Source organism: Stegastes partitus, unplaced genomic scaffold, assembly GCF_000690725.1.
Source record: "Stegastes partitus isolate 25-593 unplaced genomic scaffold, Stegastes_partitus-1.0.2 Scaffold297, whole genome shotgun sequence".
In the NCBI taxonomy this organism is placed as follows: Eukaryota; Metazoa; Chordata; class Actinopteri; family Pomacentridae; genus Stegastes; species Stegastes partitus.
Window position 1 is genome coordinate 421,843 of NW_007578028.1, and position 22,168 is coordinate 444,010.

General features: G+C 43.1%; 1 protein-coding gene across 2 annotated transcripts in view; it reads left to right on the forward strand.

Moving 5' to 3' along the window:
- pde4a (phosphodiesterase 4A, cAMP-specific) overlaps window positions 1–19,924 on the forward strand; it is a 41,649-nt gene extending 21,725 nt beyond the window's left edge. Inside the window, exons 1-15 of one of the 2 annotated variants that reach the window (XM_008283105.1) lie at window positions 1,320–1,841; window positions 3,313–3,498; window positions 3,893–3,929; window positions 4,121–4,191; window positions 4,942–4,991; window positions 5,880–5,992; window positions 11,173–11,266; window positions 11,391–11,554; window positions 12,022–12,120; window positions 12,222–12,386; window positions 12,528–12,627; window positions 13,971–14,125; window positions 14,273–14,395; window positions 16,661–16,843; window positions 17,057–19,924. In XM_008283105.1, the coding sequence (XP_008281327.1) occupies window positions 1,648–1,841; window positions 3,313–3,498; window positions 3,893–3,929; window positions 4,121–4,191; window positions 4,942–4,991; window positions 5,880–5,992; window positions 11,173–11,266; window positions 11,391–11,554; window positions 12,022–12,120; window positions 12,222–12,386; window positions 12,528–12,627; window positions 13,971–14,125; window positions 14,273–14,395; window positions 16,661–16,843; window positions 17,057–17,560 (2,238 nt within the window). In that variant the 5' untranslated portion in view covers window positions 1,320–1,647 and the 3' untranslated portion in view covers window positions 17,561–19,924. Of the gene's footprint in view, window positions 1–1,319; window positions 1,842–3,312; window positions 3,499–3,892; window positions 3,930–4,120; window positions 4,192–4,941; window positions 4,992–5,879; window positions 5,993–11,172; window positions 11,267–11,390; window positions 11,555–12,021; window positions 12,121–12,221; window positions 12,387–12,527; window positions 12,628–13,970; window positions 14,126–14,272; window positions 14,396–16,660; window positions 16,844–17,056 lie in introns of those variants that run through there. The other variant, XM_008283104.1, reaches the window with a different exon arrangement.
- The last annotated feature ends 2,244 nt before the right edge of the window (window positions 19,925–22,168 follow it).

The window sequence follows — 22,168 nt, forward strand, 5'->3', positions numbered from 1 at the left end:
TGTATTTTTTACTGCTAATTTTTGAATTATATTTAGAATATCGACAGTTTATCAAGGCAAAGTTGAAATAATAAAGTTTGACAGTTTAAATGAAGTTAGAAATAATATTCTGGAGGATAAGTCATTGCTACAATAAAACAGTAACCTTTGCAACTGTTACTGAGGAATTCTTGTGCAACACTTTATTAAAGCCCTCCTTTCCTTCTCTTTTCAAAGAAGTTGCCACACTTGCCACACTGCTGTTTCCAAATGCCATTTTTTGTAATTCCGGGGTTAATGAGGTAGTTACAAAGCTATTAATCAATGCCTCCTTTATGAAAGTAATAAATGACAGGAAGGTCCTCAGGAGCTGTGCTGCCTGCGAACCTGACACCTGCAGTGGTTCAATAGCTCCGCTGTCGATTTTATTCACACTGCAGCAAAAGATTACTGCGTGTTGTGTTTCGTACGTTGGAAAACGGACATGGTTCTTTGAGAAACAATGGAAGCGTAAAAAAAAAACAAACCGCTTGAGGCGTTCTACCATTTTTATCTACAGTGTCATGGCTGCATTACTCGTGGCTGACCTAATGCACCTCGTTTGAATGCTGTTTCATGGTCTAATTGTTGCTCGTAGAGAATATTAAGGTGGCACCGTGTCTGTTCACATCTAAAGGCCAAAGAAAGCGCTGTTGGTGAACAAGGCTGTTGATGTCAAAATACGAAATGTTTTGGGCGCAAACCTTGCACGCTCTTTAGTAGAACATGTAAACATTTACACAGGGGTATGAGTCAACCCATTTTCCCCTGACTTTTTTCTCCTCCCCTTCCTGGGCTGTTTGTATCTTCTCTTCAAATCCTCATTACACAGGCTCGGCGTGTTGCTGTATTCTAGTGCCTGTGGTCTGTTACTCGCACTGATCAGCCTTCCTGTTGCTGCAGAGGAACTGTGAGCAGTGAGATAAGGATAGTGAGAGCACATGCTTGCATTAGGGAGGCGGGAGGAGGGGGGAGGAGAAAACTTAGCAAGTACAGGAGGGCAAAAGGCTGCCTAATTGGGAAATTACCAGAGATCATCGCAGGTCTCTTGGTTGGTTTTGCAGCACGGGTGTCGTGAAAGTTGTGAACACGAGGGCCACAGCAGCCTGGAGGCCAGACGGGGACGGAGGTCTGAGCAGGTCCAGCGGCAGCAGTGGGACTCACTCAGAGCTGATGTGGAGAAACATCAGAAGAGCGTCTCCTCTGTGAGGCTGAGGAACAGACAGACCTCAAACAAACCCGCACAAGCAAGGATTAAAGAGACCTCAATAAATCCAAGGAACAAACTGAGGATGTGAGGAGGGCGAATTGGAGTTTAAGCATCCAGAGCCTGAGGATCACAGCACAGGATATGCATGTTGATGAACTTTGACTCCTCTGGCATATCGGAGACCAAGACTAAAGGGAGGATCAGGCTTCGCTATTCGACCCAGCTCTGGATTGAGGACAGTTTGCAGCACGTACAAGCAGGTGCTGCTCCTCTGTCTGCATGAGACGTGAGCACGCACTAAAAAGTGGATGAGGGGGACTGCGTGGGAGGGAGACGGCCGTACAGAGCGAGACAGCCAGTTGTAAGTGGAGTCTGGGGGAGTTTTCTGGTCAGCTCCAGCAGGGCCAGATCTGTCAGTGATGAGTCAGAGGAAGCTGACACGACAGTTGAGGTTATGGGACACTCCCGAGGGTCCTCCCCCTGCACCCTCTCTCACCTCACCTGTGTCACCGGTCGATCAGCCTCGCGGACACGGGGGCTCGGCTCTGTTTCGCCGTATGAAACTGAACCGCAGCATTCAGGAGCGCAGACGCTCGTCTCACTGCACCTGCAGGTACAGTTGTGCACCAAGCCACTGATCTTTAATGTGTCCCAGTCGTGACTGAGCTGTCTTTGCTCCATTAAAAAAAAAAAACAGAAGCTGCAGTGATTTGTGATTGTTCTGCCTTAGTTCAGGCGAGGTGTGAGCACCAAAAACATTTGTGCAAATGTGACTGTAATGCGGCTCACTGAGGAGGATTTCAGAGTAAATCATTCTATGCACACACTGTAATAACCTCAGTCAGATGGATTAGATTTTGGGAAGTGCTGAATGCTGAAGTATCATAATTACACTCAAAGTTGGCGGAAAAAAAAATAAATAAAAATGGGGATTAGCACATGCAGCTTGCAGAGAGTTCCCCCCGGCAGACATTTTTGATGTGTTTTTTCATTACTGAGGAAACTTGTTTAATGATAATTTGATCTGCAGCCATGTTCACAAAGCCTTCTGGGGAAAGGAGTGGCTCCTAATTGGCCAATTTATACGTAAACTCTAAAAATATCACACTTCATACTTAATTTTAGAAATTAAACTGAAAGCCGTTCACAACTGTGTCGACGAAAAAAGTTTGAGAAGATTCTGAAACGTGGGGAGATGCTGTGGAGATTAAAGTCATCCTGTATTAAAAATAGACGCAGCGGCTGCATTGCGATGTACTTACCTATCTGTCCTTGTCATTCTGACATGTGAATGCAGGGAAAGTGGCAAATATAGATTCACATTCCTATTTATGGAAGCCTTGCTGTTTATGTGTGTAGTAAACCCAAGCATCTTCACAAATATTGATGGAATAATACTGCTACCTCAACATAGTCCATCATTTTCTTGTTAGATGATACCAAGCTCTAAGGCCTGCCTTTCCTGCATGTCACCACCACCTGTAGATAAGAGATAGAATGGTGTGATACCATCATTGTGTGTGCAAGAGATAAACAAAATGGGAACCCAGTTCTAGGAAAAGCTCTCCACAGCCACAGGAGGTCAAAAGACTACAGGGAGCCTTTAATATGTATGAGTGTTCTTAATCGGCTGAGAGTTTATTTTATCCTTTGGGTCGAAAACAGATCTCAACCCAAATCAAAAAATCTCAATCACTTATGTTTTCAGACTGACAGCTTTGGCCCAGAGAGAATCTGTGTGTTGATGTGGCTCATTTTGCTCACTTAAACATGACTCTCTGTAAAACATGACTTGTCAGTAAAGTGTAATTCTCGGAGAAACCCGGTGGCAGTCTGCCAATCCGACAGCACCGCGGAGTCACAGCTGCATGCGTTCGTGCTGTAACGTCTGTCACATCTCGCCTTCTTCAACTCGCTTTCAACAAACCAGAAACACTACAGGACGACGGGCTCGCGTCAGGGTATTTGGGGTTATCTCGCCACTGTTTTTTTCTCACGGTGAGATAAGGACAGCGGCGAAGCAAGCACACCTACGTTACATGTTAACAGATGCTTCGTCCCTGTCCTCTCTGACCCCCCCTCAGCTTCGATTCAGAGAATGGTCCCTCACCAGGCCGCAGTCCCATGGATTCGCAGGCGAGTCCCGGGTTGGTGCTCCATCCTTCTTTTCCCCAGAGCCAACGCAGGGAGTCCTTCCTGTACCGCTCCGACTCAGACTACGACACATCCCCCAAAACCATGTCACGCAACTCCTCCATCAACAGTGAGGGGTAAGCATGAAGCCATCGTCCTACATCCATCATGTGGCTGACTGAACATGTTTTTTAAACCCACACTCCCCACACACACACACACACACACACTATAGTAACTGCATTTTATTCCAATCAGAACAGAAACTGTTGTGATTGTAATTGTGCAAGCATTATGCTAATGAAATCATGTTGAACCCTCATAAATTAACAGTTGTGTTCTGTTTCTTGGCCTATCTTCCAGTAGGCTTAAAACCTTCCATCAGTGTGTTCCAGGTCTCTGTTTAGACCCACATAGGTCTTTGTAAACATCCAGCTCACAATTCAGCCTTTTCATATAAACAGTAACACCGAGCACTGCAGCTGCACTCGCATTCATCTACTTCTCTCACTTCTTGTTTTGGTCCTGCAGGCATGCCGAAGACATGATCGTCACCCCTTTCGCTCAGGTATGTTTTTTCCTTGCGCAAACTCATCTGACATGTTTAATTGCTGTAAATGACAAAAAAAAAAAAGTGGCTAATTAGTGCAGTGAACTTGTCCACCCTCCCTTGCTCCTGCTCCCTCCCTCCTCCTTCCTCCCTCCTCCTCCTCCTCCTCCTCCTCCTTTCCCCTCCTACGCTGTCCATCCATCCCCCAGGTGTTGGCCAGCCTACGAACTGTAAGAAGCAACTTCACCATCCTCGCCAATGTCACAACACCCACTAACAAGTCAGTATCATGCTGTCAAACACCCCTTCCCCTCCCCACTTACACTCGTCACGACTGCCTGCTTAGTTTGCAGTGTGTGTGTTTGCTAATGCCTCCGTCTCCTTGCTCCCATGGGGGAAAACACTTCAGCCATCATGATTAACCAGTTTGCGATTAGCAGACAACGCTCAAGGAAAATATGATGTGCATTATTTGGCATGTTTCCAGCTAGCTGGCTGAGAATTGAGTGCAGAGAGCTCCATGCCTCAGATGTACGTCCCTGACTCTGTGCCCAGACGATGGAGACGGTCAATAACACTAAAATTATTCTCCTTTGCAATGCAGTAGACAGAAGGAGCCCGAGCTGGCAGGCTTTTAGCTCCACGTCAATATGATATATATAAAGCAATGCACCGCAGAATTATCAGCGGCTATAATTACGTTGTGTTGTGCCCTGAAAATGCCTCCTTCACTACACAATTACAAAACCACAAAAGCTATTTGAAAAGGGGGCAGGCTTTGTTTTTGTCTGTTTTTGGAAATTTATATGTGCTTTAACAATGCACACATTGCAACATTATAACACAGAAACACACCCTTTCTTTCATTTTATGGGCATACAAATGGATAATAAAAACACAAATACTTGTATCCCCCCTATGTGAGCCAAGCCTTTTGTTGCCTCATACTGTAATGCTGAGTGTATCGAAGCCCAGCAGGGGGCAGCAGTGGGTAGTTCTCCAGCTGATGCAGTGATGTGTTTGTCCACAGGAGGTCGCCAGTGACAAGCCAACCCACTGTTCCCCAAGCTACACTCTCTGGTATGTTGTCAGCTAATTAAAACTCTTAGTCCAAGGAGTTTTCCTTTAAGGACACACCAGGGCTCCCACAGTGCGAAAATGCATCATCAGTAATGAAAATGACTGAGCGCATCCCATAACCTTGTGTGGCTATTATTGAGGAATTGTTTAATTAACTACTACTGGACACATTTTTATGAGGACTGAAAGGATCTCAAGTAATTAAATGTTTTGATGTTTGGGAAAAATGAAGCACACATGCATTATATATATATTTTTGAATGTAACTCTTTATACCGTCAGTGCAAAAAACTAAACAAAAACAGAACACTTTTATTGTCCAAAAAGTGTTGATTTCTGTCCTTAAATGTAATAGAGTAAGGGAAGCATTCTATATATTTTTGGAGAGAAAAAACAATACATTTACCAATTTGTGTAGGGATGCTTTAAAAGATTTACATGTCTTTACTATTCAGCTGACTGTTATTTATAATATAGGAGTGTTTAACTGAGTACTAAGTAAAAATGTCTGATATGAAAACATTTTTGTAGCATCTGAAAGACGAAATAACTTGAATGTAATTGCTGTATTTATGCATATTTACACATGTAAATCAATTTTTATGTGATAGTTATGCTTTGAATCAGCTGATGACGATTAAATACTCAATTTACAAGCATTATACTGATGTAGAACAATGTGAAGGTGTAATTTTTAAATCTAAATGGATACACTTTTTTAACATAGACAGCCAGTGTGGTAGCTTTTTAAACCCTTGAACTGTACACATTCCTGTAAGTGTCAAATCGCTTTAAATGGGAGATTCATCCCTGATTTGATGGCTCTTTCTGTGCTCTTCCTCTACTGCTGGTTTATATACTGTCTGTGTTTGTGTGTGTCCTTGCCAGAGGAGACATACCAGCAGATGGCTCGGGAGACTCTGGAGGAGCTGGACTGGTGTCTGGACCAGTTGGAGACCATTCAGACCCACCGCTCAGTCAGCGAGATGGCCTCCAACAAGGTGCACACCTGTCCACACACAAACATGTTCGCTTGAACGTCCACTGTCCATCCACCTCAGCTGTTGAGCCGGTATGGGGCCAGCGTCTTGATGAGCAACAAATAAACTGGCTCACGGGAACATTTAATCACATAATGAGATCTGATTGTAATTGGGCTTTAGCTGTATCACACAGTGCACAAAATGAGGTTCCTGTTGAAATGTCCGCTGTTCTGGAAATACAAACAATGCGGCATCAGTGAGGTGAATTACTGAAGTGAACCAAAGGAGCATCTGTAGCAGTGTGTAAAACAATGGCTTTCACAGATAATCGTCACACATATTCACACAATAGTTTTCAACAAAACACTTATCAGTTGAAGTACTAAAAGTACCTTTTGCAAAACAAACCGTTCCGAGGTTTATTTTCAATCCTGTGGTTGCAATTGCATCAATAAATATTTAATGTGGACCATAATGTACCACATCGGTGGTCAACCATCCTTTTGGTTTGTTTTTATGACATTCGTTAAAGTAAACTGACGTTACTGGTTGTTGTGGTGAAGCATCTGTTGTTGTAACTGCAAGATGTGCGGCAAGTTTGTGTTGGATTTTGGAAAACTTTCATTTTGCGCATGAGTACACCTCACGCTTGTGTGTGTGCACATGGGCAGGCTTCTTGAGGATGCATGGATTTGTGTTTTGTGGGGGCACGGGGACAGAGAGAAAGAGAGAGAGAGAGAGAGAGAGAGAAAGAGAGAGAGAGGGGAGCGATGTGATGGTCTGTGGGTGGGGAGGACATGAGAGGGAGGGGGAACGGGTCCTGATGCTGATGTCTCTGCTGTAACCTTGGTTGCTATCGAACAGCAGCAGGGTCTGCCCTTCCCTTTTAGTCATTGGCTTGCCACTCTGACCACAAGCCATGTGGTTTAGGCAACAGCCAATGAAACAGAGGCAATGCTCCTTTAATAGTGTTCTTTCTTAAAGAGACAGCATCGTGTGTCTTGTTTGTTTTATTCCAGAAATTCTTCCCATGCTGCACTTGACTATTAATAAACAGCAGGGGTGTTCATGTTTCTGATCATTGATGCTCATGACAAAGGATTGAGGGAGAAATAGCAGGATGAAGGACATAATTTCTGTGTGTGCATACAATGAGCAGGGAGAAGCCTCCTGGGGCAAGCAGAGTCTGTGTGAATATGTTGCTGCCTTTCAGCAGCCGCAACTAAGCTACAGAAATCCTCCACACTGTGCCAACATGGAGGTGCACACATGAATTTTCCCACTCAGTCTCTCACTCTTACTCACACCCTCGCTCACACACATATTTTCGACAGACGTACATGCTGTCTCGTTGCACATGCGCACTCCGCCTCTGAAACGAGGCAAGCACACACACACACACACAGATGCATGCACGCGCCTGCAGCCACACTGCCTGATTAGCTTGCGAGAGCTGTCTACAGCATCCAGGGAAATGGCGCAAGAGGCAGAGCATTGGAGGAGGAACGGCAGCCTAAAGCAGCAGGATTAGACCTCTGGCATTTTGGCCAGCTGAGGCATGGATTGACTTGGAGCAGAGCACCGGGCTACGGAGGTATCAGGAGGCAGCCTGACTGCCTGTGCACAGACAGTGTGTTGCTGGGATCGGTGTGAGACGGCACAGACGGGCTGATGCACCGGTAGGACTGGGCCGGGCCTCTGGATCTGTACCGTGGGGGAGGGGCAGTCGACGCAGGGAGAGGGAGCCTGTTTTTCCAGACCACAGCTCTGGTGTGATTCTTCAGCCTGACCGTCTGCTACAGGCCTGCCTGCATCCTCTGTCTCTTTCTCTCTCTCTCACCCTCTCATTCTCTCCTTCCTTGTTTTTCTCCTGCTCTCACCATCCATTCTCCCCTTCTCCCTTTCCCGATGTTCCTGCTGTCATCCGAGCTCCCTTTACCTCCATCATTCGGCACTACAGTCATCTTTCTGTCCTGCCGTCACCATCTCTCCATTCCTCTCACCTCCACCGTCTAAATATTTTATTACTGTTTGTCAAGCAGCTCAGCTCTCGCGACATAATTTTTTCGTTTACAACTCTCTCACATTGCCACTCATCCCCTCCATCAGCTCCTCTCTGTGCCCTTCAGACGGTCCCTCACTTCCTCTCTGTTTCCCTCCATCTTCACTCGTTCGGCTCCGGTCCACTTCTACCCTTCAGTGACTGTAGATTTGGGTCAGTCTGCTCAGCAAATGGGATGAGATGTAGTCTCCACAGCAGTTCGGATCCAGGGGGCTCCTGGTCTGCCCATCAGGGGGACCCTCATCTTCTGACCACACTGAGGCTGGAGCCTGACTCAGGACTGACTGGGTGGCCTGCTCGGGGGTACTGCATGTAGGCAAGGACAATCTACACCAGCAGCCCCTACCCTCACCCCCCTTCCCCCCGTTCCTTCGCCCCCACTCGGGGCAGCCGTCACTCTGGAGTGTCCCGGCTTGACTGGCTGTGGCCTCTCCTCACACACCCTGACGACGCCCTCATGCCACTGGGGCACCTGCAGTGCCCCCACCCCGCTCCACTACCGCACCTCCTGCCTGTGCCATCGGCCCAAACCCCCTGTCACCCTCAACATGGGTGTGGTGGAGGCCATTGACCCAGCGCCGTCCCCCTGCCCCTCGCCTGTACCAGGGGGCTACAGGCTGCCCCGCTCCTCCAGCTACAGCCCCTTGCAGGGGAGGGCAGGGGCAGAGCTGGACCTCGGTGCGGCCGCTGGAGGAGTCCTGGAGGGGGGTGGGACGGCGGCGGAGCGCAGAACGCCCTTAGTGGACCTTTTCTGTGAGACCTGCTCCAGGCCCTGGCTCATCGGTTGGTGGGACCAGGTAGGGCTCGGACAGCTTGCAGAGACCAAGCAAGGCCTGGCAGTGGCCATCTTGGATAGTTGCTGTGGACTCTTCAAGTGTTACTGCTACATCTGTGCATGCATGAACTACTCATCTGTTTGTTTACTCCATATGTCTTAAATCAACAGCGGTTTTGTCAGTCTGTGGATGTTATGTGTTTATAAGGGAGAATGTTAAAAGGTGCTACATGGGGTTCATCACATACAGAGTGAATGTAGTAAAGGAAGGTTTTGTGGCTCTGACATTGGCTTTGTGAAACTATAAGGCAGAATATTTAGGAGTGTGTTCCTAATTTATACATGAATTCACTCAGGAAGAATAGTGATAAAGAAACCGAATTTATTAACTCTGCTCAGTGTTTCCACGTTGCAGCAGCACTGTAAACAAAAGAACAATAACAGTCTCGTTCTTCATTCCTCTATACCTCTACATGTCCGTCCTCAGAGAATACACTGAGCTGCTCAAAATTCTAAGAATTAGCCTTGGGACTTTGTGAAATAGTCCAGTCGCCTGTACTGCAGGTACGTTGCAGTGTCACATAATGTCCATTTCTATCCTCCACACCTGCGTCCCACATCCCTCAGTCTCTCTCTCTCCTGCTGCCCTGAGGCTGGCCTCAATACAGACTTAAGGAAGTCAAGCGTATTGTCAGTGAAGGACAAGCTTATTGTCTCAAGACTGAGTAAAGGTTCCTTTTCCTTATCTTTAATGGTGACATTCACCATTATGCATCCATAAGAATGTAGGAAATTACAAAGAAGTTTTGTTTGATACATCAGACGGGCATCTGGTGTGGTATCCTCGTGCTGTGTCACCAAAACAAATACTTGCTTTTGTCTTTACTGCTTTGTTGAATTAGGATTATTGGTTTTACTTCCCTACAGGTTTCAGTTTAGAAAACTCTGTCACATTATGCACGTGTGTGCATTTGTATTTGTGTGTAGTTCATGATAATTTACAGTTAGAATAGATGCATCCCTGCTGGGTTCCTCATATTTGCAGGTGTGTAAGTGTGTGTCCGCGGTCATGTCTGTACAGTGTTTGCATGTTTGCTTCATTAGTCAGTGTCAGAGGAAGAGTGTTGTTTGTCCTGGCACTCGGACTGGCACTGTAGAAGTGTTGGTTGGCAGCTATGACTCAGCGTTACAGCATTAGGGAAGGAAAGAACGAGAGAGTGAGAGGAGGAGGTTTGGGCTGAGCCTGATGCCTAAGTGTGCCACTGGGCTTGACTAGCTTTCTCAGCTCCTGATGACTGATTCTGCCTGATTGCTTCTACAATTTGCTGTTAGAGAACCTATTTGCTTGGCCTGTCATGTAACAGGCACCAGTTTGGATAGGATGGCTTGGAAAAGGAGTGAGGGAAAGAGTGAAAGATGGTGGTAATGCATTAAGGGGGGAAAAAGAGGAAGGCAAAGTAGAGCCTGTGACAGAGAAGGAGGATTTTTGGGCTTGAGGGCAGTAATGGAGAGTGTTGTTTACCTCAAGAGGGAGGGAGGAGCAGATATAAGCAACAGAGAGATGTAGAGAGGGAGACGGCAGAGGAGGGGAGGGTTAACCTTGGTAAAGGTCAGAGACACCTGCCTACTCCCTCAGATTGTCACCCAAGCAGCCACCGCTCTCACATCAAGCTGAAGGACTGACTGTGAGGAGGCAGTTGCCACGGCAACTGCTCTGGTTGCCATGGAGATTGTTATGTGTGAAAGATCAGTCAGTAGGACACAGACTGAGGGGTCTGTCCGAATCGCATTCTGCCTTCACATGACTTGTCGAACAGACAACTATTAAGCCTCCTGACACCATGTTCATCTACAGAAACAAAGCATTACATAAAAGACGAGAGAACATTCAGGAACAGTGTTTTCTGTCTGCATGGATAATGCATTCACTTAATCACATTTGTGTCTGTATTGCACAGACCCACTGACTAGTAGCTCAAGACTGACACTGTAGATGTATAGAGAACAATAAACACACCACGTTACTGCAGCAGATCACTGGAAATCCAAGTGCAAGCACACCGAGTTGGGGTATCGAACAGTCTGTTCTCATCTGAGAAAAAGAGGAGGAATGATTCACAATTGATTTTCTCACCCTTTAGTAAATGAGGGTGATAATTTATTTTCACATATTTGAATCATAGGAATGTTTTCTTGTTATGTAGCAGAACAAACGGAATCTAAAGTACAATGTTAATAATCCTGGACGCCGATCAATCTGCATGTCTGTTTATTTTTGGATGTGTCAGTAACCTTTTATGCTTCTACATTGTAACTACTATTCAAGTCACTCACTTCTGTCCCTGTCTGTCCTCCCCTCAGTTCAAGAGGATGTTGAACAGGGAGCTGTCCCATTTGTCAGAGATGAGTCGCTCAGGGAACCAAGTGTCAGAATACATCTCCACTACCTTTCTAGGTAAAGCAAACCCGCTATTTGTTTATAATCTCTTCCGCAAGTTCTTTACAGCTGTGACTTGAGGTCAGGGACAACCTTCCATACGTCTCCACCCCAGCTGACCTTTGACTTTTGATTCTTCCAGACAAGCAGAACGAGGTGGAGATCCCATCTCCAACCTTGAGGGAGAGGGAGAAGCCCATGTGTCACATCAGCGGTGTCAAGAAGCTCACGCACAGTTCCAGCCTTTCCAACTCCACCATGCCTCGCTTCGGCGTGAAGACTGAACATGAGGATGCGTTAGCCAGGGTAAATAGACAGAAAAGCAACGCAAGAGATCAAAGTTAATGCATACGTAAACCCTCACAGAAGATAATAATGAAAGATTTCATAAAACAGGCAACATGCATTTGCTAGTAGTCTCCTCAAAATATTCTGTATCCTTATGTAAATATGCATTTCTGTATACATTCTGTAGCCTTCTCTATGAACATTTAAGGAGAAATTTCACCCCAAAACACTGTTGCCACACAATATATTGCGATGTCACACATCACTTTAAAACATATTTTTGGGTCCCAGCAAAATGTTTTGTATAAGAGAAGAAGTTTTCCCACAATAGGCATATAGCAGTAAGATATGTTGTAGGTTTCTCACTTATCTAATGTAAAGAAAACACAGCTTTTGCATCATGATCCATCAGGATTGGCAGTAAAATGAGGAGAAAACTACAGTTTTGTTCCAATGTGTGTTAATGTTGTCTGCTGTGCCTTCAGGAGCTGAACGACTTGAACAAGTGGGGCCTTAATATCTTTCGTGTGGCAGAGTTCTCAAACAATCGACCCCTCAGCTGCATAATGTTTGCCATCTTCCAGGTGAGAGACAGAGACACAGACCTTAAACAATAGATCATGCAGTAGCGCGTAACATGTAGCATGAGTGTGACCATCAACTGCTGTGGACTGTCCGGCTGCAGGAAAGAGATCTACTGAAGACCTTTCGGATCCCTGTGGATACGTTTGTCACGTATGTGATGACCCTGGAGGACCACTACCATGCCAATGTGGCCTACCACAACAGCCTCCACGCTGCAGATGTCACTCAGTCTACTCACGTACTGCTATCCACACCAGCTCTAGATGTAAATACCTCTATTGGTCAACTCATTGGTCAAAGATACAGCATGACAACCAATACACAGTTAACTTCACAAATAGCAGCCACTCCAGAAAGAAAATAACTATTGAAATGACTGTTTCCCTCTTTTACTTCTCTCTGACAGGCTGTATTCACTGATCTAGAGATTCTAGCTGCGTTATTTGCTGCTGCCATCCATGATGTGGACCATCCGGGAGTGTCCAACCAATTCCTCATAAACACCAGTAAGTCAAAATGAAACACAAACATTATAGAACATAAACTCTATGACATAAGACAAGAGCTGCATTTGCTGAAAAATCCGACTGAATATGCATGATGTGAGTGGTGTCTAATCAATAGCAGCACATGTCAACCACGGCAGGATAAACAGAAACGAAACAGTATAAAAACAGCTATGACAATGACAGGTATCAGCAAAAGTGTTTGATGTTAGAGAGGGCATAAACCAGGTTGCTAAAATCCAATCGGTGAGGATTAGGTGTGGCCACTTTTCTAGGTCAGCTATTTTCATAGTTCCTAATATTTCATTTTAGTCTGCCTATTAAAGATTTCTCTTATTTTCAATATCATTAATGTCATTTTCTTTGTCATTTCTGATGGATTCGTGTTTCGGTGTGCATATGCTCAAAGTATAAGTACTACGATATAAATTTTAGGTAAAAATACTAACAAGCTCATTAAGGATTAAGATACAAGGTGTGTCAGAAAAGTTTCAGGACTGGTGTCACAAAAGATATATTTCAAATCCACACTACAAACTACAAGTTTTCCCTGGCAAAGGAATCCCCCTGGAGTCTAACACACTTTCCCAGCTTTCTCTGCCACACCACCATGCACTCCTGGAAGGATTCTTCAGGGATCCTCCACAGCTCTGTCGTCACAGCCATCTTGATGTCGTCCACGTCTTCAAAATGGGTCCCCTTGATCACCCCCTTGAGCTTGGGGAAGAGGAAAAACTCACGGGGAGCCAGGTGGAGTGAGTAGGGAGGTTGCTCCAGCACGGCGATGTTCTTCTTAGCCAGGAACTGTGGGGTGCTCAGGACATTGTGAGCAGGCGCGTTGTCATGGTGAAGCAGCCACGACTTGTCCTACCACAACTCTCGCCTCTCGAAGCAAATGCTGCAGGAGCTCTTTGTGGACGTGCTGGTTGATTGTCTAAAGGGGAAAACTCATAGTTTGTTGTTTGGGTTTGAAAAATATCTTTTGTGACACCAGTCCTGGAACTTTTCTGACACACCTCGTATAGTGATTGGTAGATTTATTGATGCAGCATATATGACAGAATTTGTGTGAAGAATGTTCACACAATTTCTTCTGTGTTTTATACAATACCTTCAAATACAACTATTTTTCATCACTATTATTTTTAAGTTAATTAGTCTGAAAATTTTGTCTTTACACTTATTCGAAAAGGAGAAAGCTACATCTAAAGAATAATTTGCACACCGTACATTTTGAAACAGTGCCATCACAGTCCCAATATAGTTGCGGTGATGGGACACAGTGATGCAGAATTTACTGCATTTGTTTTTGACTCATACTTGTCATGTGGTGCTTCCTTCAGACTCAGAGTTAGCCCTGATGTATAACGATGAGTCTGTGTTGGAGAACCATCACCTGGCTGTGGGTTTCAAGCTGCTGCACGAGGACAACTGTGACATCTTCCAGAACCTTAGCAAGAGGCAAAGACAGAGCCTGAGGAAACTTGTCATTGATATGGTGAGTGTTTGCCAGCGCACTTAGTCTGTATTATGAAGATAACCGCTTTCCTCACTTGTTTCCATCAGCTCCCCTTAATCTCCTACAGCCTTTGTATTCTCTGTCTACTTTTTTCTTCTAATGTATTCATGTCAATTTTGTTCCCAGGTTTTGGCAACAGATATGTCTAAGCACATGAGTTTGCTGGCAGACCTCAAGACTATGGTAGAAACCAAGAAAGTGACAAGTTCTGGAGTACTGCTGCTCGACCACTACACTGATCGGATACAGGTGGGACATCATTTTTTTAAGTTATTTACAATCAATCAACACTGTACACTGTGTCAAGATTCCCTTTAAAATGACAGTAAAATACTGGCAATTTTGCAGTGTTACAGTTATAATTTCTTTAAACAGTTAAAAAGTTGTTTTATTTTACTGTAGAATGTGAAATTTACAGTAAAACGCTGTCAGCTGTGGTTGCAAGTAATATACTGTACACTAATTTACTCTATTTATATAGTGTTGCCTCTGTAATCAACATTAAGTGTAACTGTGGCTGCCTGTAAACAACATTCCCTTCTTTAACAATGCATAAACACTGCTGCAAGGTGCAGACATATATCATAATATAACAATCTTGAATTGAGATCTGCAAGTTCTGTTTAACATTTACAAAATGTATATACCACTAAAAAACCTGAAACAACACAGGCATTTTTATGGACTGCGAACATTCATTCAAAGTCAGCTATGTACGACAACTTACAGCCTATTAAATATACTAAAATATTTTAACTTCATCAAAAAATGAAAACAAAAAAAGTTATCAGTGTAAAATTATCAATAATATTCTTAGCTGCTAAAATGAAGTCAGTGCTGTGTGTATTGTTGTGCAAACATTTTTTTGTTCAATTCACACTCTTAATTTTGTACGGTAGCCTGCTTTTAACTGTTATTCTTTACTGGGGATCCAACAAAAGAACAACATTTTACAGTTTTTAGCCAAATTTTGGATAACCAGTGAAGTGTACAGTATTACAGTGTAATACCAGTTAGCAAATGTTCTTATCCTGGCATGAGACAAACATTACTGAAGCACTGCGAAGGTTTTTTCAGCTATTGTGAAAACAAAAATGTTGCGGGGAGAGTTTGATAGGATGTCAACTTTGGTTTGGTTAGAATTCGAGTACAGAAATATATGATCAACATGGAACAGTGATCGTGACAGGGAACTGGATAGAGCACTGTCTAAGGTTTGTCTGCACTATGAAACGTGCATGTATAACTTGTCTGTGTAATTCACATGCATCTCCCTAACATGTAATGGCAGTTTGCTCGCTGCATGCATAGACACCACGAGAGCTACAGTTTGGATGTTTTTTTTTTTTTTGTATTCGCTGCACCTTTCTTCTGCTGTTAATGTTTATTGATGGTTAAGAGAAGGTGGATCTGCCAGAAACAGGAAGCTGGCATTCCTGTTTGAGTCGGTTGAGCCAGACGATGCACAAATCTTGGCAGGGTCTGATCAAGCCTATGATCCAGAACGGTAGTTGTCAAGCATCATATTAAAGAATGATGTGTTTGTTAGGTTGTCAGCAAAGATAGAGAGATATTGTGTAACTCTTAGAGCTGCAGTGTTGTCTAGATCTAGTTTGCAGAGTGATCCACTAGGAAGTGTGAGCCAGACATAGATGTACTTTACCTCATTTAACCTAACAGTGTTACAGCTAAGTGTCACCTGCAAAAGCAAGAATCTGAGCTGTTAAGAAAAGAGGGTGATGGAAAGGAAGGAAGAGAAACATGAAAGTGTTTCCCCAGATGTCTGTGTCTGCAAGAGTGCCAAGGAGGAGGTGGTTACTAACAGTTTGTAAAGCAACAGGTCAGCTGTTTTTGAAACAGGTAGGAGTGCAGGGTTAGTCTTGTGTGCCAGTTTGGATCCTGACTGATTGGAGTCCAAGAAGTTGTTGTATGATAATCCAAGAGTTTAGGAAAGGAATAAAAGAAAGGATGCTAGTCTGGAGTTTTCACTGGGTTAAGTGTTCTTCTCGAGCATTGGAAAAGCTGGGTGACTCAAAGATCCATGGCCAGATGTCACAAAAGATCTGATAACTGACATTATGCAAAGGCGCCGGGGGGATTCGGCTAATAGTGCAGGTGTATTAAAAGATTAAGTTTTCAGCATCTTGTCAAGGGTGACAGAAGAGACGCCAGAGTAAATGCAGTGTTGGAGGATGCTGCTGAGGATGACTAATTTATTTGTTAGTGTCAAAATCAAGAAAATGTTTAGATTAGGTAAATAGCTTAAGAAAGCAGGGGTCTGGATTGTGGTGCTGTAGTAGCAACTGGTAGAAGAAATAAAAAAATAAAGGTGAAAGAGGTCATCAGAAAGTTGGGTTTGCACCTGCTGCTCGAAGCTTTGTCTGTGTGAAATGCAAAATGCCAAACAACCAAAGGGACAAAGCTGATCCAGTGCAAATGAACCCCATATTTGAATTTAGGGTGGTTTAATGTTTGCATATATTGTATGTGACGTGTGACTTTGTGTTTGTGCAGGTGTTAAGGAACATGGTGCACTGTGCTGACCTGAGCAATCCTACGAAGCCTTTGGCTGTGTATCGACAATGGACGGAGAGAATCATGGAGGAGTTCTTCAGGCAGGGAGATAAGGAGAGAGAGCGAGGGATGGAGATCAGTCCCATGTGTGATAAACACACTGCCTCTGTGGAAAAAAGTCAGGTAAATGATCAGACGGGGAAAACACACATGTATAAATGTGAACACAACTGTTGATGCTGTAGGTGGGGTGATAACTACAGTGCAGAGTGATTTGTCAGCTCAGATCACAGCAGTCATCCTCCTACATTTTTAATGCTGATTTGCAGGGAGTGAAGTAACACCACTGTGCTAACTCATGTCATGTCAGTCATACTCCTTTTTTTCTGGATGTAGGTGGGCTTTATTGACTACATTGTCCACCCGCTGTGGGAGACGTGGGGGGACCTTGTGCACCCTGATGCCCAGGACATCCTGGACACTCTGGAGGACAACAGGGACTGGTACCAGAGCACTATCCCACAAAGCCCCTCACCACCTCCTGTGGGCCAGGACAAGGAGCTAAACGCCTGCATAGACAAGTTTCAGTTCGAGCTCACCCTCGAAGAGAGCTCTCAAAGAGAACCGGAAGACGAGGGTGACAAGCCCACGCCAAACCATGTGGCACTGCAGGACTGCAGTCACGGGGATGAGGAGGGTAAAAAGGAGGAAGAGGAAGACATAATGGCGGAGGAGGAAAATGAGGACATAATAGAAGAGGAGGACGAGGTGGCAATGGAGGAAGAGGTGGAGGAGGAGCTGAAAGCTCCGTTGGGTGGAGAGCCTGAAAAGGACAGACTTTCTGACACAAGTCCTGTAGAAGAAGAGGAAGATTCTTCTTCACAAGCTGAAGATACATGAGTTCTGCTCCTGTATCTCCCTCCTCACTTGCACACATTATCTTGTTCATCCTTTCAATGGCCAAACCAAGAACAAATAAGACTGCAATGACAATACAGACCTTTAAATATATTTTTCAAAAAGGGAATAAATTAAAATCGCTTAAAGAGAAGTTAATTACACAGCAACTGTAGATTTGGAGTGGTGACAAGTCCTTCGACTGATTTCACAATGAACTTTAGACTAAGAGGAATTTAGAAGAGCTTTTAATGATGGGCAACTGAAGACAGCGTAGCACTCTGGGACTGGAATGCACACACATAAACACACATGAAGTGACACAGAAAAAACGAAAGCAGGAGCAAGTCATGTAGAACACCAATGCAATGCGTGTATGTGCATGCAGCAGTCATGCAATACAATTGCAGTTCATATTTTCCCCGTCCTCTTTTGGAAAATGCACAGACACACACACACACACACACGCACACAACACTCACAGACACACACTTGACTGTATGTTTGTATGTGTGCATTTACATGAGGGACACTGATCAGTAATGAATCTCTTTGGAAAAAGCCATCCCTTAATGGAGTATTAACTAGTGTTCAGTCAGTATTAGTAATTCATGTTTGTTAGAATCTCAATAGAAACTGTTCTCCTCAGAAAAGCTACACGTTCGAGTGACTTTTTTTCCATTTCTGTCGGAAAGAAAAATAAGAAAATCCACAGAGTTGGAGGAGGAGAGAGAGAGGAAGATATCGAAGGAAAGGAAGATGCTGCGATGAAGGGACCATCGGGTCCCATACCACTTTTCCCTTTACAAGGAGAGTGCTACTGGTGCAAGATGGCTCTGTGCCTTTCTGAAACACCAGCTTCCTGAATGGAGCTGTCGTGAAGCAATGCATTGTGGGACAGGAGTGTCTGATTTTGTTATCATTTTTGATTGTCTCTTGTTAAAGATCTCTCTTTACTGTTCATGGTATTGTGGTGTGTATCTCACACGTACAGTTTCTGTGGTGATATGTTTTTCAGCTGTAAGTCTTCCTTTGTTGCTCTTCTGGTAATATAATAACTCAGAACTCTAGACGCAGAGCAATCACTACCACCACCACAGCCACCAGTGGACTCTTTCAAGCTTATGGTTTTTTTTCTTATTAGAATGATTTTTTTTTTTTTTTTTTTAACTTTCTGAGAATAAGCCATGTGATGCTTTGAAGCATACATTTTGCCTATTTTATATTTAACAGTTGCTAAATATGTTGAAGGGATACCGAATTATTTCATCAGCAGAACAAATTTTCATTTGCCATCTCACACCCACTTGCACTGTGTGTTTATGTCTCCTCATACACAACAATTCTCGCCAAAGTAAGGGATGAGAAACTTCAGTGGGTGAAGTGATTTGAAGAAACACAGATGAGTAAGAAAAATCAGGGAGGCAGAATGTCAGGGGAAAGAAGCGTGACTTGGCCAAAAGGAGGTCTGGCAGTCCCTAATCATCCTTGTTATGTTTGATGCTTTTTTGCCTTAATGTCAGATGCAGGATACATACCTGCCAGTATGTAGATTTATAAGATATATAATAGATATCCTAGTATATTTATATCACGTCTGTATGCTTATTTCTGTGAGTTTCAGTGTGTCTATACACAATGTATCCAGCATTGCATTTGGAGGGGAAAGGGAAACATTGCTGCCAATTAGTTGTTCTGTTGTTGCTGTGCTCGGACCAACGTAAAGAATGTGTTGTTTTTTTTAATCAGGACGGCTACATGACTATCTTATAGCTATCTGGAGGCACTCTGAGAAAATAAGAGACTGGAGTTAAGATTATGCAGGAGTTTAGAATAAATAAGGATGTCCTTTGTTAAAATCTGACCACATACTGAGTTATGGACATGATGGAGTTGATGCGTGTGTGTGTGTGTGTGTGTGTGTTTGCATGACCGATTGTGTGGTCATGAGTGTGCGAGTGAGAAACAGTAGGAGAGAGCAGGATGTTAAAGATGTCATCATACGTGTCATTGTTCGCTCACTGGCATCAACACACCTTGTTGAACGGCATTCAGGATTCAATCAGCACAGCTTCAATTGGTCATAGTTTGCTTAGGTGTTTGTTTTTCACAGGGTAAAAAAATAAAAAATGACAAAAGAACACAACTGTGGTTCTTTTGGTGGTAAGAGCAAGTTTCTGCAGGTCAGTAACTGAGCTTATCTGAAGACACCACTGCTTGGTGCAGCAGGAGCCTGTGTGTTTGACCTGCTCTGTCGCAGGATGGAGCAGAGCTGCGGGGCCACCACACAGGCTTTTCATCTGATGGAATGGGAATCCAGGATTACTATTGCATTTACTTAAATAAAAGATTCCCATATGCATTGGCCTTTTACTTTCAACATGTTGCTTTGTTTTTGTGGCTTCTCGTTCTGTCATAAGCTATAAAAACATTAATATTTAATTGCCATACAAACACGATACTGTAGCAATTGTTTCTTATTAAGGAAATTATTCAATTAATTGATTGCTGCCATTCTTTTTAAATGATGAAAAGAAAACCATGGGAAGTGTTTTCTTTGAACAGTTTGTGTACAGTTTATTTTTATATCATTCTGGTGGATGGTCTGGAAAATGAATCGTGTGTTGATGATATAGCTATAAGCATTACCACTCTTGTATATAATGTAATATGGGATTGTAAATTATAAATTTATCCGAGTCATAATGATTGACAAATAACCACTTAAAGTTGTTAAGTGAGCCACTGAAGCACTGCAGGCCACATCCTCACATGTTCATTCTCTGATTAGGGTTTTTTCCTCACGTGTGCGAACATTCTGTCATATTTTTAAATTGTTCACATTTATTGTTATAATCAAATATATTTGTACCAGCACTTTATTTCATCAGGTTTTGACGCAGACGGTGTGTTTCAGGTAGTGTACAGTCTGTGCTGGTGGTTTGGTCGTTGGCAGTCACCTGTTGATTATATTCCACTGGGCCAAATCACAAACCTTCATTGTGCAGCAGCTAGTGTTAACCCCTTTCTATAGGCATAATCAAACAAATTAAGTCATTCTCTACTAATTGTCCATGTGAGATTTAACTTATTTGGCTGACAAAGTCAAATGTAAGCTGATGTAGTCACAACGGATGTGACGCATCCAAAGGAGATAAATGTGTCCTTATCTAACTTGGCCATTTCTAGCACTATCACCACCTCTGTTTCTTAGTAACTTTTAATCACTATCTAGCCTGATAGCCTAAATGTCCGTCCCATGGTGGCCTACTTAGCTGGTTCCCATCGGAATTGCTGTCAGGTTATGTTGTCGCAGACTGACTCCCTCTGAGAATAATTCTCTGGGCTTTAATTCATGTGTTTGTTCACAAGTAAGAAAGATTATTCAAGGGAAAAAACATGAAATGATTGTAATATTTGTAAATGATCTTGCTGTAATGTGTAAAATGTGTCCAAGTTATTTTTTATTATATTATTTTTATGAAAGTTTTTTCCTCTTGACAGAGCTGAGGTGTCATTTTGTGAATAAATGCATTTAATAAGCAAACATCTATATATAAAACAATATTATAGTATATCAGTATATTTTTCTTTTATTTCACTGTTCGGTACTGTAAAGTGTGTTAAAAATACAAATAAAGCAAGATTTTTTATATTAAATGCAATGCCATTGTCATGCTTTTGGCACTGTTTGGTGATTTAATAGAACATCTGCTGTCACCATGTTGTTTGTGTTAATACTGTTAATTTATTAGTTCAGGGGCTGGTAGTGTAATCTTATTCCTAACTGTAGCAAGACCGTGTCATTGACTGAACATGATGATAAACGTCACTGGGAGTTATGGGCTTCCAAAGTCCTGACTGGCTTCAAGTATTAATGTGCTTATGTGTGGAGGATTCATATTTTGCTTCAGTATATGTTAGTAGTTAGTACCCACATGCACATATCATGTTTTTATGCGTCTGCACTGTAAATTATTTTACATTCATTCAGGTCAGAAACGAGGTTTTCCTAGTGATCTAAAATTGTGAGTTAACTGCACTTTGGTTGCTTATTAGTTCAAAGCTATGTGGTGAGTAAGTGTAAAACTACTTGACTTAAATAAACTGAACTTGAGAAGACAAGTTCAACAACTTTAAGACAACACATTGAATCAACTCGTCACACAGAAGATGGCTGCAGACAGGCTTACGTTTTATAAAACTTTATAAAACTTATTGTGAAAAGAAACAACCATTACATCATTTAATTTGTATGCAAGACACACAGCAAGTTTCCACCATGTCTGTTTACTCAAACTACAAAAACTCTCTAACAATGTGGCGTTGTATAGTGGTATTAATAGTCTGCTTTTATGCTTGTTGTGTTTCAACATAATGTAATGAGTTGAACTCTCAGCTGCTCGTCAGACAAACTTGTGTTTTATAGTTCTAGTGATCTGAGAATAATAATTAGTTAGGTTAAGTAACGTGAAAAAGATTAATCAATTTGCCTGAACTCCATCTGTGCTTCACAGTGTATCGATATGTGATACTGAAAATCTTACACTTCATAATGGACTGTGTTAGCAGATTGTATCTGGGTCCATGTTTAAGGCAGTGAGGCTGTTG